Source organism: Peromyscus eremicus, chromosome 15, assembly GCF_949786415.1.
Source record: "Peromyscus eremicus chromosome 15, PerEre_H2_v1, whole genome shotgun sequence".
In the NCBI taxonomy this organism is placed as follows: domain Eukaryota; kingdom Metazoa; phylum Chordata; class Mammalia; order Rodentia; family Cricetidae; genus Peromyscus; species Peromyscus eremicus.
The window spans coordinates 10,677,150-10,691,675 of NC_081431.1; the positions used below are offsets into that span (position 1 = coordinate 10,677,150).

Genomic DNA, 14,526 nt, shown 5'->3' on the forward strand with positions numbered 1-14,526 from the left:
GAAAATGAAACCCAACTCAGACCTGCTTTCTTTGAGTCATACAAAGCAATGACTCTGTTAATAAGAATAACCGTGGTTCTTTGGCAGTGCATCTAAAATCTTTTTTTGGCATTTTAAATCTATTAGTGGCAAGGCAAGTCAGGGAAATAAAACATTGAATTTTCCCTCTGAAATCTCCATGTAGTTTCAGATAGAATATGATCTGCACACTAATGAACACCTGAGTCAGACTGCTGCCACTTTGCCAGGTATTGGTCAGGAGACTGATTGACTAATGATGGAGTGAGGATTAAAAAGCCAGGGGGGTCCTCTATGGTTTTTCTGAATCATGGTTAATTGAAAGAAGCCTGTTAAAGTAGGTGTTGGGGCTCCTCTAACACAGTATTTATTCTTCCCTTTGGTTATGTAAATAATACTTAGAAATGCCTACAGGGTGATTTTCTAGGTACTGAGAATACATACACAGAGTCAGCCCTCAAGATTACGTTGTAATTGGTGAAGCACAGCATCGGCAGGTGCTGATAGGGGAAAGACTGAGGTGTGCAGTATCAGGGTGTGAATTTCCTGGCACAGTCCAAGAGGAGAACCAGATGTTTGATATTTGAACTCTTCTGTTCATCTTTCCAGCCTAAACTCAGGTGTCTAGAGTTAATGCTGTGATGGGCTAACTAGAGTTAACAACCATTGACACATATCCAGAAGCACCTACTCTGATGAGCCAACTAGAGCATCCATTCATTTCTTGTTCTCATCATCCCATCTGTCACTCACTTCACAAAATAACCGTGTTTGGCATTGTAGATGTGTTAGTTTCATCAACATGCATCCATTACATATTTGATTTTTAATATTTTACTTATATCCTAAGGATAATTTGCATATATGTCATATATCTGTGTACTTAAATACAAGTGTTATTTATTGAGTACTCTATGCCACTGTGCCAAGCACATGCTTTGTTTCATGTAGTCCTCACAGCAGCCTAAGTAGATTCTGATTAGACACAGAATCTTCATGGGGTTAAAAAGTCCTGCTAAATGTCCCCTAGCATTAAGTACCCACTAAGTATAGGCTACACAGGATACATACCCTGAGACTGTAGTTTGGCTATAGTATAGTATAGTGTAGTATAGTATATAGTATAGTATGGTATAGTACAGTACATAGTACTGTGTAAGCTTTTAAGCCATCCAATAAGTTGTTACTCTACATATATGTCTGCATTGTGCAGCTGATAAGGACACAGAAAATAAGTTTCTCCCTTATACTAAAGAAACAGTTCAAGATTTTAACTTAATATTAATTTTTCTAAACTATTACAGACTAGAGAAAAATTTTAAAACTTATATAGAGATATAGATACATAGGTTCAATAGAAAATTTCAGCACCATCTATTTACTGTTAATGAGTTCAGCACATATTTGCTGCATGTCCACTCTGTGTTCTGTCGTGGAGATAAAGGTGCATATATGATGTGGCTGCGATGGGGTTGAGACAGCCCGCAGGTCATATGGGGTGGCAGAATGCAGACCAGGCTGTCGTTTGTGGTTCACTGTCAAGATAATATGAGGACATGTGAATAAGCATGGTCAGCATACAGTACAGAGGAGAATGATGGAGTTGGACCAGACTATGTCATGGAATTTAAGAGAAAGCATGTGACTGCCCTGTGGTTTCTCATTATTGGAATGGATAATAAAGAGTTGACTGTATTTCATGTAACTTGTGGAGAACACATCTTCTTGGTTATTTTTAAGAGTTTTTCTAAATCATAAATTGCTACAGATTCTCAATTCCACATGTAATTTTTTTCTATTCCTGTGTTAGTTTGTGACTTGTCTAAATAGCAGAAAATGGTAGACCAAGTGGTTCTTGAAAGGTAAGGCCAAAACTTGGCATTGCATATATTGCTAACCAAAATCAATGTGTATTTATTGCCTGCTCTACCTTTCTGATTCAGGTGAAGTATTTGATTACTTAGTTGCCCACGGAAGAATGAAAGAGAAAGAGGCCCGTGCAAAATTTAGGCAGGTATGGAAAGTGGTTTTCACCTTTGTTCTGCTGATGGTTTTAGTGATGTGCAATGGACAGAGTCACACAACTTTGAGAGTACATGGGATTTTCAAAGAAAATTCTCCTTTCTTACACTTTTTAAGAATGGAAAATTCCTGAAAAACCCATTTTCTTTGAATTTCACTTTCAAATAGTTGCAGGTGGTTATTTTGAGATGGCCATGAGCGGTAACATTTTATAAGTTAGACTCAGTGTTTACCTTTGAATCTGGAAAACTCAGACCAGACTGAGACAGAGAAGAAATTAATGCCCAATCCTTTGATGTGGCCAGAGATTGCTATCAAGCCCTGTTCGCTTTATGTGTGCATTACATGTTTGTTAAAGAAGTTATTATTTTCTTTGATATTAAATATATGTTGGTTTTAAAATTCATTTCAGGCTTAAAGAATATGGTCAGTTTTATCTAGCCACACATGGAAGGGAAGTGCAAGTGTGGTGGGAGGTGGTCGTGAGATATTTTCCAGTTCAGCATCCATGTAACTTACTGGAGAAAGGATGCAGTGAGGGAGGGTGATTTCTTTAAAAAACACATTTAGAATTTTACTTTTAATTTTTGCAACTGCATTAAGTGTACTTTTTTTACATAATTTATTTGAAAAACATTTGTATATAAAAAAATTGCACACTAAAATCGACTAGACCCGAAATTCGTACATCTCAGTGAACTTCTATACAGTTAGAGGAGCTGTTCAGAACAGAAGCCGGGGCGCTTCACATTGGATTTCTAGACTTTCCCTGTTGGATATATTTTATGTACTTACCCACCACCAAAAATGAAAATGCCATGACAGAGTTAGAGCTAGAAAAACAATTATCTTTATTTTCCCTTTCAAACTCATGTCCAACACCTGCATTCAGCTCTTCCCCGTCCCTGATATTTAGCTTTCTTGTTCTTTGTATAAAGATAAACACTATTTGTTTGCATGCATATGTGTGTGTATCTATTACTGGTTAGATTCTGAATGTGAAGAAAGAACAAGGGGGTTTTCTTAGATTGTGTGACCTCACTTAATTTTATGCATTCTAGGTCCATCCATTTTACTGTGAATTGTTATTTTTTTACATTTTGATAGTATTCCATTTTTTATAAACCAAACTTTCATTAACTATTCATCTGTTGTTGGACAACTAGGCTGAAAAAAATAAACTTTATAAATTACTATAGAAATGACTAGTGAATTGTGAATTATCCATAAAATGTACTGAAGTAAAGCTTCAGCGATATATCCTAGACTTGCCCTTAGTGAATTAGGAATTTTTATTTTAAAGTAATTTAGCTCCTCATCATGAACATTACACTGATTCTGCACTTAAAAACATTCTGTAAGCTGGGCAGTAGTGACACATGCCTATAATCTGAGCCCTCAGCAGGCAGAGTGTGAAGGATCTCTGTGAGTTCAAGGCCAGCCTGGTCTATGGATTGAGATCCAGAACAGCCAGGGCTACACAGAGAACCCTGTCTTGAGAAAACAAACAAACTACTCTGTAATCAGTCTGTTTGAGCAATGAAAGTTTCCATAAGGTCTTCCTCTGTGATAGCTTTCCATGGAGGCTAATTCATTAAACAGAGTGACCCTCATCAAGAGTGAACCTGCTTCACTTTTTGACCTGACCTTCCAAAGTGATTGTGTAGTAACTTTGTCTTATAAGTTTCTGTTATTCAGGTAGATTCCTATAGTTACTCATAATAGTGGATGGGCCTGTGAGATGGCTGAGGGAACAAAGGCACTTGCCACCAACCAGGACAACCTGAGTTTAGTCCTCAGGAACCATATGCAGGAGGGCGGAACTGACTCCTGAAAGGTGTCCTCTAACCTCAGTGCACATGTCACGGGAGAAATGAATCCAAAGAACAGTGGGTCTAGGACAGTTAATTTTCAAGATCCTCCTGCTGCAGGGAGCTAACTACTCTACGGAATAAATTTGGTTCCTTCCCTTTAAAAACAAAATAAACAGTGGCTGTGGAAACAACTGGTAATGAGGGAAACAACATGAAGCCTGGCCTGTGCTGGGCCCCTTCCCATTAAATTCCTCCCTAGCCTGGAGTGGAATTCCTTGCTATCAGGTCGGGCAGTCCAATTATCTCCCTCCTTGTCAGTCGTTGCTAGTAGCAGATGAGAAAGAAAATTCCAGTTGGTGACGCATGTTCCCTTTGGGATCTTCGTGTATATTTTAAAAGATGATTTCCATTTACCCTTTTTCTTTTTAGCCTGCTGGTTTTACTTACTTGCTAAAGCATGGCGAGTATAGGAAGTTGTACCTGGTGAAAGGCTTTGTGTTGTCCAAGTGTGCAGTCAACCATTGTGCTGAATGGGAGCAGGGCAGGGGGTAGGTTAAGATCTTTAGCCCTAGCCAAAAAAGATGTGTATTTACTTGTATTTATGATTTTTATATTAACAGTGAAAGAATGAACTACATTAACAAGGATATATAGATTCATGCCTTTGACTCTGCTATTGGTATGCTAAAAACAATACACAGTTTAAGACCATTTTAGCAACCATTGCCAGTACAGTATCTCTGTATTCCATAAGCTGTGAGGGTATGCAAATGCACACACACACACCATGGTGTTAGGGCTTAGCAGTTAAGCGTGCTTCCTGCTCTTCTGGGGGACCTGGTTCAGTTCCCAGCACCCATATGGTAGCTCACAATCATCTGAATCTCCAGTTCCAGGGGGTAGCATGCCCTTTCTGACCTCTGTGAGCCTTGCACATATGTGGCACACAGACATAAATGCAGCAAAACACCTATTTATATGAAATGAAAATAACGCTTATTTTCAAAATTATGGTATTGATTCCAAGGTCAAGGCTACTTCTTAGAGAATAGGAATTCCTGACCCATGTATGTCATTGCAACACTACCCCCAACAACAGTTGTGGAGCCTGAGGTCTGCTTGTAAATCCTGTTCTCGAGGTCCACAATGGAAGGGTTGTAGAGAAGTCCCTGCATCCTGCCCATGGGATGTTCTCAGGTGGCAGAGTCTACTGTAGGCCAGTCTGATGAAACATGGGCTTATGGGTTCATATGGTGAATTAGAAGCCAAACTTCTTTTATGTCAGACATGGTTCCTTGCTAGGTGCGTGTGGTAACACCGTAGATGTCCTGTTGAAACACTAGCTCAGAGGTCACTTCTGTGGGAAGAATGTGTGCTTCGTGCGGCATTCTCTTACCTTAGCTTTCGTTGTTAGAGCTTTGGAGCTTAGGAGGATTCTTATTCCATAAATGTCGATGAACTGTTTGCCTAGAGACCATCCCGTCAGGTGTGAACTCATGGCCTCTGGTCACACTTGGTAGCCATATCACCATAGCACACCTTCACTGTGTTGTACAGTATGTGACCTATAAAGACAGCCATGTTACCAGCAAATTTCTGTCAGACAGCATAGAGAAGTAGCCTGGCACCCTGAACACTGTTACCAACATAGTATATCTAGTAAAATATGCATGCAAATAGATCCTGTGACTAGCAGGCATAAATTAGTGAAAATCAAGTGTTAGAACTTTGAAGCACGATGCTCCAGAATCTTACAAATGTTTATTGTTCTGTTCTGCTGTGCGTAGGGACTCATACTGAAGATGCTCATGGCATTGACATCTGGCCCCAACATTTAGTGACTGCAGTATTTGCTCAGTATGGAATCCAGGGACTTTCACCAAGCTGTCTCTCAAAGCTTCATTCCTTCGGCTTTATGAATATATCATGTACCCTAATCAAATAGTGTATCTCATCCTTTACCCTCACTCTCCCTTGCCAAAATCCTCAATTGTTCCTGTCCTTCAAGGACACCCTCAAGCAAAGGGCACATGTCCAAGAAGCATTTCTGGTGAAAATCACATGTTTCCATGATCTCTGACTTCTTTGTCCCTCTGCTTCTGTGAGTCTCCCTTGTGTTACAGTTACTGTAAGACTTTCCCTTCTTAATGGACGTGTGAGCTCCGAAGGGAAATACTCATGTGATGTTCGTTTCTGTACTCCCTAGGAACAAGCACATGGCAGGTACTCAATAAACTGACCGGAATCAAAGGAATTTAATTAATTATTTACTCATTGTGTATTGATGGTTTTGTTTTTTTTCAAATTTATGTCTTGTCTTTGAACCATTTTAACATACATTTAATATTTTTCTAGCACTGAAATGCAACTTTCACTCTACTTTGAATTCCTTTCCCCTCATTCCTGTTAACACCACCATACTTCATACCACCTTTAGACTTTGGGAAATCTCCTTCCTGTCTGCACTTGTGAATAGCTAACCCACATCCATATTGGATCCACATTTAACTGACCCCACTGCCCTGCACTAAAATGACCATCCTTTTAGGCACCAGATATAATTACATGTACAAGGTAGCTCTTTATCACTAACACTTTCTTTTAAAGATTATCACAGAAAAGCTTATAATCTATTTCTTGTTTGTATTCAAGGCCTTTCCATTGTTGGACACTTCCCTCTCTGGCCCTTATCCCCAGAGTCCTACACACTGGCTCTGGCTGCAAAATGTATATGCAGTGCACAGTAATTTGTCCAGCTGAATTAAGGGCAAATGTAAGATTAACTTGTATCTCATTTATTGATTATTTGTTTTCTCTTGAGGGTTAGATTTTTCCTATTTCTTTATATTTGAGCAGAAAATATGAGATGTTGTTAAATACTTCACTGATTAGTTCTTGATAAACTAAGGAAATGTGCCTTGAACAAATGTGATGTAATTCCCAAATACATTGTGTTTTAGCTCCAGCCAGCTATCTTGAATGCTGGTTTACATGTGCCAAAGCCCTCTTTCAACACTGAAGTAAACCCTTGTTGTCAACCACAAATTACATACTTTGACTCATGTAAACAGAGAAATTTAATGAGTATAGAGGATTTCCGTGGATGTTGACCAAAAGAAAAATCAAAGTATGTGTTCCCAAGAAAATATTACTTCCCATATTTAAAACTTCCATCTCTTTAATAAGCATAGTTTTCTAAACTAATCATGAAATTGCTATTATTTTTAAATCAAAGTTAGTACTTTATCAAATTGAAAATGATAATTATGAAAATCAAATATTTAACTGTAAAATAATTTTTACTTTTATCCAAATATTTATTTCAGATTGTATCTGCTGTACAGTATTGTCATCAGAAATGCATTGTTCACCGTGATCTTAAGGTAAGCTGCTACTTTGAAAATTAAAATCTTAGTTATGAAAGTATGTAATAATAAGGGAGCTAGGGAGATGGCATGATGAATAAGAATACTTTCTTGGCAAGCATGAGGATCCGATTGTAAATTCCCAACACATACTTAATACAACGTGCTAGGGCTGTGCATGCCTATAACGCCAGCATTTGGAGGCAGAAACTGGTAGACCCTGGGAGCTCACTGGCCAGCCAGCCTAGCTGAAAACACCAGTGTCAGGTTCAGTGAGTGATTCTGTCTTAAGAGAATGAAGCAGAGGGTGATACAGAGGACACTAGACATCCTCCTCTGGACTCCACCCATAGCGCCATGCACACCCTTAAAATTTGTCATAGTCAATTAGGGCCACCTCTTCAGTTACCCAGCATTTCAGGCACAGAATGTGGTGGTTTTATAGAATTGTCACCATAGCTTATGAAAGGCACTGTGTTCACCCAGCACATGAAAATGTGGACATGGCATTGTCTAACGCCAAAGTTAGAAGACTTGATTGTTAACTAGCATACTTTAAATAGATAAATTTGGAATTCTGTCCTCACCTGAAAATGTCCCAAGGGCTCATCTAGACAGAAGTAATGTCAAAGCACAAGTCACAAATATATGTTTGCTCCACATAAGAACCAGGGTCTTTTCTCAGCACCGAAGTTCAAAATGAGAAAAGTTTTTAATGTTTTCATGTGTCGGTTAGCTTTCTGTCAGCCTGACACAAACTAGAGTCTTTTGGGAAGAGGGATCCTCAGTTGAGAAATGTCTCCATGAGACTGGATTGTAGGCAAGCCTGGGGGCATTTTCTTGAGGAATGGTCGATGTGGGAGGGCCCAGCCCACTGTGGGTGGTGCCACTACTGGCCAGGTGGTCCTGGGTTGTATAAAAAAGCAGGCTGAGCCATGAGGAGCAAGCCAGTGAGCATGGCCCTCCATGGCCTCTGCTTAGTCCTGTCTCCAGGTTCCTGATTTGAGCTCCCACCCTGACTTCCCTCAGTGGACTGTGACTGGGGACATGGAAGCCAAATAAACCCTTTCCTTTCGTGGTGTTTATCACAGCAATAGAAGTAAATGTTTGAGATGCAGATAAACTAGTCTACTCTGGAATAAAGTGTGTGGTAGAAATGGTTACAGTCTAACAAGCCTCAAAAGCATAGGCTTCAGTTGTGTTTCTGTCTCTGTCTCCTCCTCCTCCTCCTCCTTCTCCTCCTCCTCCTCCCCCCCTCCCTCCCCTTCTCCTCCTCCCCCCTCCCCCCTCCCTCCCCTTCTCCTCCTCCCCCTTCCTCCTCCTCCTCCCCCTCCCTCCTCCTCCTCCCCCTTCCTCCTCCTCCTCCCCCTCCCTCCCTCCTTCTCTTCTTCTTCCCCCCTCCCTCCTCCTTCTCCCCCCTTCCTCCTCCTTCTCATCCTCCTCCCCCCCCTCCTCCTTCTCCTCCTGCTTCTCTCCCTCCTCCTTCTCCTCCTCCTTCTTCTCATCTCCCTCCTCCTCCTTTTCCTCCTCTCCCTCCTCCTTCTTCTCATCTCCCTCCTCCTTCTCCTCCTCTTCTCCCTCCTCTTCCTTCTCCTTCTCTTCCTCCTCCTTCTCCTCCTCCTCTTTCTCCTCCGCTCCTTCATTCTCCCACATCTTACTTCTGTTTTTCTTTTTAACATTTCCCTTTGCCTTTATCCATTCCTGGCATCAAACCTGGATTCTGTGTAAATATATTATTGCTTTACATGGTGGTCAGCAATCTAATTGTGTTTGGTTCCATTCTTCTGACCTGTTTACTGCTCCAAATATTTCTGTATCTATTCCTTTCTCGGGAGTTTTAGGGGAAAAACATTTCTACAAAGAAAAAGAGTGGGTGCTTACCCTATTTCTTTGTTTGTTCAGCAATATGTGTTCAGTCCAGTCCAGTGGAGAGAAGGTTCCCATATATCCCTGGACTGAGACCTCAGCACTGTATGCTGGTGTCTTCGAAGGCAGTGTGGTTACTTAGGTTCCCATTTAGACTGTTGTGGAGGAAGTGGGAAAGTCTACCTTACTACAGATGACCAAGGAGACTTAGACTTTTTTCTGTTGTTGTTGCTCTGTCCATAAATGTTGATTTAATGTAACTCTCCCAGATTCATTCATTTTCATAGTTTCTGTGTCCACTTTTATTTGTTGACTAGTTGGTTGGTTTTTGTTTTGTTTTCTTGAGGGGAGGGTGAGGGGTTTTGAAACAGGGTCCCACCATGTAGCTAGCCCAGGCTGACCTGGAACTTGCAATCTCCTGCCTCAGTTTCCCCAGGCTGAGATTATAGGCATGTGCATGGCCCTGGCCAGTGTCCTCACAGGTGTGACTCTAGACTATCAAGTTGACAGTTATACTAGCCACTATTGTAGTCATACTTTTCACACCATCTGAGGTAAGCTAGAACCCTAAAGGGGGAAAAATGGAGGGAGGACCTGGAGAAGGAAGAGACATGTGATGGGCCCTCCAGTGAAGCACAAGGGTCTCTCATTTTCATCTTGGTCAAATTCTACTCCTGTTTGCACTCTGACCAAGCAATCTACAAACCAGCCCATAACTTCATGAGTCTGTTCATCAATTGAAAATGGAATTTGAAATGAAGCATGCACCAAGAAGCAAGTCTTCATTAAATTGCTTGCATTTATAGAAGACATTTCCATGTTTATCTTTGGGTGATTGTTTTAGAATTTTAGGAAAAGCCTCTCAAACATGGGAGCAGAGTCCTTGTTTCCTATAGAGCGTGACTAGACAGGAGTCTACTCTTAGAACAGCAACCACTGCTGAAAAGGAACCCTGCCGTAGCCAAAGTGTCCGCTTGTTCCCTTTCACTGAACAGTGCTTTGTTGGGGAGTGTTCTGTAAGACAAGTCAGAGGACTGAGTAAAGAGACCACAGAGCCCTGGCAGGCCGTCATTTAGACATGCCCTGGAGCCTGCCATCAACTACCTGTTACGATGGTCCTCATCTGGCTAGTCTTGGCTTCAGTTGAAGGCAAAGTGGTGATTTCCATGTGTAATCTTTAGAATAGGTTCTGTTAAGGTACAGTTCCAAGACGCCTCTTCCCATTAAGTTAAAAACATTTAAAATAAACTGTGGAGGAAATGTGTTTAAAATAACCTTTCTTAAATAGTTCCTATGAGCTTTCCTTTTCAAGTGTTAAAATTCAGTCTTCCACAGATGTCATTTGGATAGCTATGCACTACAGAATTTGATGTTACGTTTTTAAATGAGAGGCATGCACTAGCAAGCTTAGAATCTGAAAGAAGTACAGCAGACATTTTTATTTCATGTATGCTTTTTACATTGTCCTTTTTATTATTTTCTTCTTAGGCTGAAAACCTTCTCCTTGATGCTGATATGAATATTAAAATTGCTGACTTTGGTTTTAGCAATGAATTCACAGTGGGGAACAAACTGGACACATTCTGTGGAAGCCCGCCTTACGCTGCCCCGGAGCTTTTCCAAGGCAAGAAGTACGATGGGCCGGAAGTGGATGTGTGGAGTCTGGGCGTCATTCTCTACACGCTGGTCAGTGGCTCCCTGCCTTTTGATGGCCAGAATCTAAAGGTACCTGCCATTTGGTGCTGAAGCCCTTATCCAAGAGCTGTAATGTCAACTGCTACTTACAAATACTTTCCTTCTTTGTCAAAGGAACTGCGGGAGCGAGTCCTCCGGGGGAAATACCGCATTCCCTTCTACATGTCCACGGACTGTGAGAATCTCCTGAAGAAACTGTTAGTACTCAATCCCATAAAGAGGGGCAGCTTAGAGGTGAGTGTGCTGTGTGTTCCGGGTGCATGCTCAGCACACAGCCTGGATTCCGCAGGTGCCGGTGGTTCCCCAGGTTGTTGCAGAGCACAGTTCCCAGTGTGTAACTTCCTTTTTCAGCATCAGGAAGTGACCGTTCTTTAGTCACAAAACATAGTAGGTCTCTCCAAAGGCATGTTTCTTCTTGGTTCTTTGGTGACTTATTAAAACTGACACAATGGGCCGGATGGTGGTGGCGGCGCATGCCTTTAATCCCAGCACTTGGGAGGCAGAGGCAGGCGGATCTCTGTGAGTTCAAGGCCAGCCTGGGCTACCAAGTGAGTTCCAGGAAAGGCGCAAAGCTACACAGAGAAACCCTGTCTCGAAAAACCAAAAAAAAAAAAAAAAACAAAAAAAAAACCTGACACAATGAAGACAAAGTTGACACCCCACCCCACCCCCGCCCCAAGACAGGGTTTCTCTGTATATAGTCCTGGCTGTGGACTCACTCTGTAGACCAGGCTGGCCCCCAACTCAGCGATCTGCCTGCCTCTGCCTTCTGAGTGTTGGGATTAACCACCTTTGCGCCTCCACCAAAGTTGACTTTTGAAGGGGATAAACCTATCCTGTGTCAGAAACTACCTGATCCAAAACAAAAACCTTTATGTTAGTTAAGACTGACCAGATATTTGAAGGTTGTTGAAAATGATTGTGAAATTCTAATCCAGTTAATTCTTCACGTCATCTGAAATCATGTGAAGTCAAAATCTGTAACAGAAACTTCTCATCAGTACAGAAAATTTACAGACATATGAGCAGAGTATACTGGGACAGGCACTTTTCATTCAGCACACTGCTGTTGCCCACACACATTCCGTTCATACTGTTTTGCATGTCCTAACTGTGTTAGAGAACGAGCAGAGATTCTAGTAACCAAGGTGACCAATCTTTCTTATGCCATAATTAGGATAACTGATAATCTTAAACATTTTTCCCACCTGGCCTTCTTTAGTTTTTAAAGATTGATTGATTGATTATGTATCTGCGTGTTTCCATATATGTGAATTACATACATGTAATGCCCTGAGAGGCCAGAAGAGGGTGGTAAATCCCCTGGAACTAGAGTTACAGGTGATTGTGAGCTGCCATGTGGGTCTGGGAACCCAATCTGGGAAAATGCTTTTAATCTCCCAGCCATCCCTTTAGCGCCTTCACATCTGTCTTTAGGAATATTTTGGTCTCTACTAAGAAAATTTCAGAGACTTGGTACCCACTCCTCACTTTAGACTTTTAAAGTCTTCCTACCTGCGTTGGAAGGACGGGGAACTCGTGAAGCTCCTGTGCAGTACATGTTTCTCTAGGGGCTTTCTGGAGCATGCGCACACCTTGAGGTGCAGTGTGAGGTGCAGCCCTGGGAGGCCAGCCCTGCTCACAGTGCTCAGCTCAGTGTGGGCTCCCTCCCTCATTCTCTTTCCACACAAACTTTCTGAAAGACACAGTATGTTTCAGTGGAAGTTGAGGACGTGGGGGACTAAGGGCTTTGAGGAGTGATCAGTTGGTAATTTTACTGCTTGTTTGTGTAAGTGTGGTTAGCTCTTAGCTCCGGTTTTTGTGTCTTTCCTTTGGGGGTGAAAAGACATGTTAATGCTGATGTCTGTAGTGAATTTGTGTATTACTGTTTTTCTCAGCTCACTTACACCCATTCATAGAAAGTGTGTGATTCCTCAGAATGGAAAACCATTGACTTGTCGGTTCTGAGGGTCTGGAACTTCAGAGAACATCAGCCTCTGCTGTTCCAGCTCTGGAGTCCACTTTTGTTTTTTTAAGATTTACTTAAGTCATGTATATGTGTGTGGATGTGTACATGAGTGCCAGTGCTGGCGGAGGCTAGAGGTATCACTGGGATCCACTTTTACTCAGGAACTTCTCTCACCTACGTGTGAGTACCAGCTCCCCAGAGCTGAGGCAGCAGGCCACATAAAGGCAGAGGAGAAAGAACATAGAAAGTCACCTGGGGAGACAGTGCTTACAAACCTCTGTGGGCTGCTCATAAAAATAAGTGTGCTTCGCTCAAAGACGACTAATTTACTCATTTAAATTTTGGCCAGAATAGTTATCCAAATGTTTTACTCTTTCATCCTTAACATGAAGAGGCTGAAAATTATCCAGACCTCATGGTATAGGATTATAAGCCCAGGAATGGGAATAGTTGAAGATCAAGGCTAATCTCAGCAGCTGAGCTGCAGCCCAGTGGTGGAGCCTTTGCCTGCACACACAGGGCCATAGTACACACTCCAGTGAGACCTGGAGTATTAAAACACAAGACTGCATAGAGTTGATTGAAGAGCCAAATTATCTTCCAAAAATTTGATCTTAGCACAATGAGTCCCATTATCTTGTATAATTTAATATTTTCTGTTGCTAATGATGATGCTTAGACTCTTTTAAGGTTTATTTATTATTTATTTGATTTTATGTGTATGGGTATTTTGCCTACATTCATATATATGTGTACCATGTACATGCCTGGTGCCATGGATCCCTTGGAACTAGAGTTACAGAGAGTTGTGGGCTGCCACGTGGGCACTGGGACTTGAACCTGGGTCCTCTAGAAGAGCAGGTAGTGCTCCTAACTGCTAAGCCTTTTCTACAGCCTGATGATTATGCTTTTTAAAATGCTTCATTTTCAGAAGTTCTAGTTGATATACTTAAGCATGATCTGTCTCAAAACTTTTTCTGCCACAGAACTGTGAGTTCATGTTAGAAATATAATACTGCACACTAGACTACACACAGGCTGATCACAGTTCCCTGAAATAATGACCCAGAGAAATTGGATACCATTTTTTTAGGATTTTTTTATTTAAACTTCTTCTCATACACTATATTTTGGTCATATTCTTTTCTACCTGGAACTCCTTCCACCTCCCCACCCACCTAACTTGGTGTTCCTTGTCTCTCAAAAAAACATAAGAAATAAAAAAGTCAAAACAAAAACAGCAAGACCAAAACAAAACAAACAGCACACAAAAAACACAGAGTCCATTTTATGTTGGCCAACTAGTCCTGGGCATGGGGCCTGCCCTGGAGTGTGTTTGATGAGCCCAGTGATACTCCACTGGAGAAAACTAGTTTTCCCTTTCCCAGCAGCTATCAACTGCAAATAGCTCCCTGGTTAGGTGTGTACTTCATGTCTACTTGCCTTCTCCATGCTGGACTTGGTTGGGTTTGAACCTGTGCAGGTCTTGTGCATGCTGTCACGGTCTTTGTGAGTTCATGTGTATCAACCCTGTTGTGTCCTTGGAGTCATCCACCACCTCTGGCTCTTACAATCTTTCCACCTCCTCTTCTGCAAAAATCCCTGAGCCTTGAGGGGAGGGGTTTGGTAAAGACACCCCTTTTAGGACTGAGTGTTCCAAAGTCTCTCACTCTGCACACTGTCCAGTTGTGGTAATTGCTATCTACTGCAAGAAGAAGCTTTTCTGGTGAGGGCTGAGTGGTGTACTGACCTATAGCAGTATACCTTTAGGAGTCAT

General features: G+C 41.6%; 1 protein-coding gene and 1 long non-coding RNA gene across 5 annotated transcripts in view; one reads left to right on the forward strand and one right to left on the reverse strand.

Moving 5' to 3' along the window:
- Mark1 (microtubule affinity regulating kinase 1) overlaps window positions 1-14,526 on the forward strand; it is a 112,630-nt gene that overhangs the window by 73,034 nt on the left and 25,070 nt on the right. For 3 of the 4 annotated variants that reach the window (XM_059281002.1, XM_059281003.1, XM_059281005.1), the window contains 4 exons: window positions 1,962-2,032; window positions 7,181-7,237; window positions 10,574-10,810; window positions 10,895-11,014. In XM_059281002.1, the coding sequence (XP_059136985.1) occupies window positions 1,962-2,032; window positions 7,181-7,237; window positions 10,574-10,810; window positions 10,895-11,014 (485 nt within the window). The remainder of the gene's footprint in view (window positions 1-1,961; window positions 2,033-7,180; window positions 7,238-10,573; window positions 10,811-10,894; window positions 11,015-14,526) is intronic. The other variant, XM_059281004.1, reaches the window with a different exon arrangement.
- LOC131925621 (uncharacterized) lies at window positions 1,369-11,887 on the reverse strand. The gene is made up of 3 exons (XR_009383308.1): window positions 11,673-11,887; window positions 5,251-5,419; window positions 1,369-1,553 (listed from the first exon to the last, which is right to left on the reverse strand). It is a non-coding gene; the product is annotated as an uncharacterized LOC131925621 (long non-coding RNA).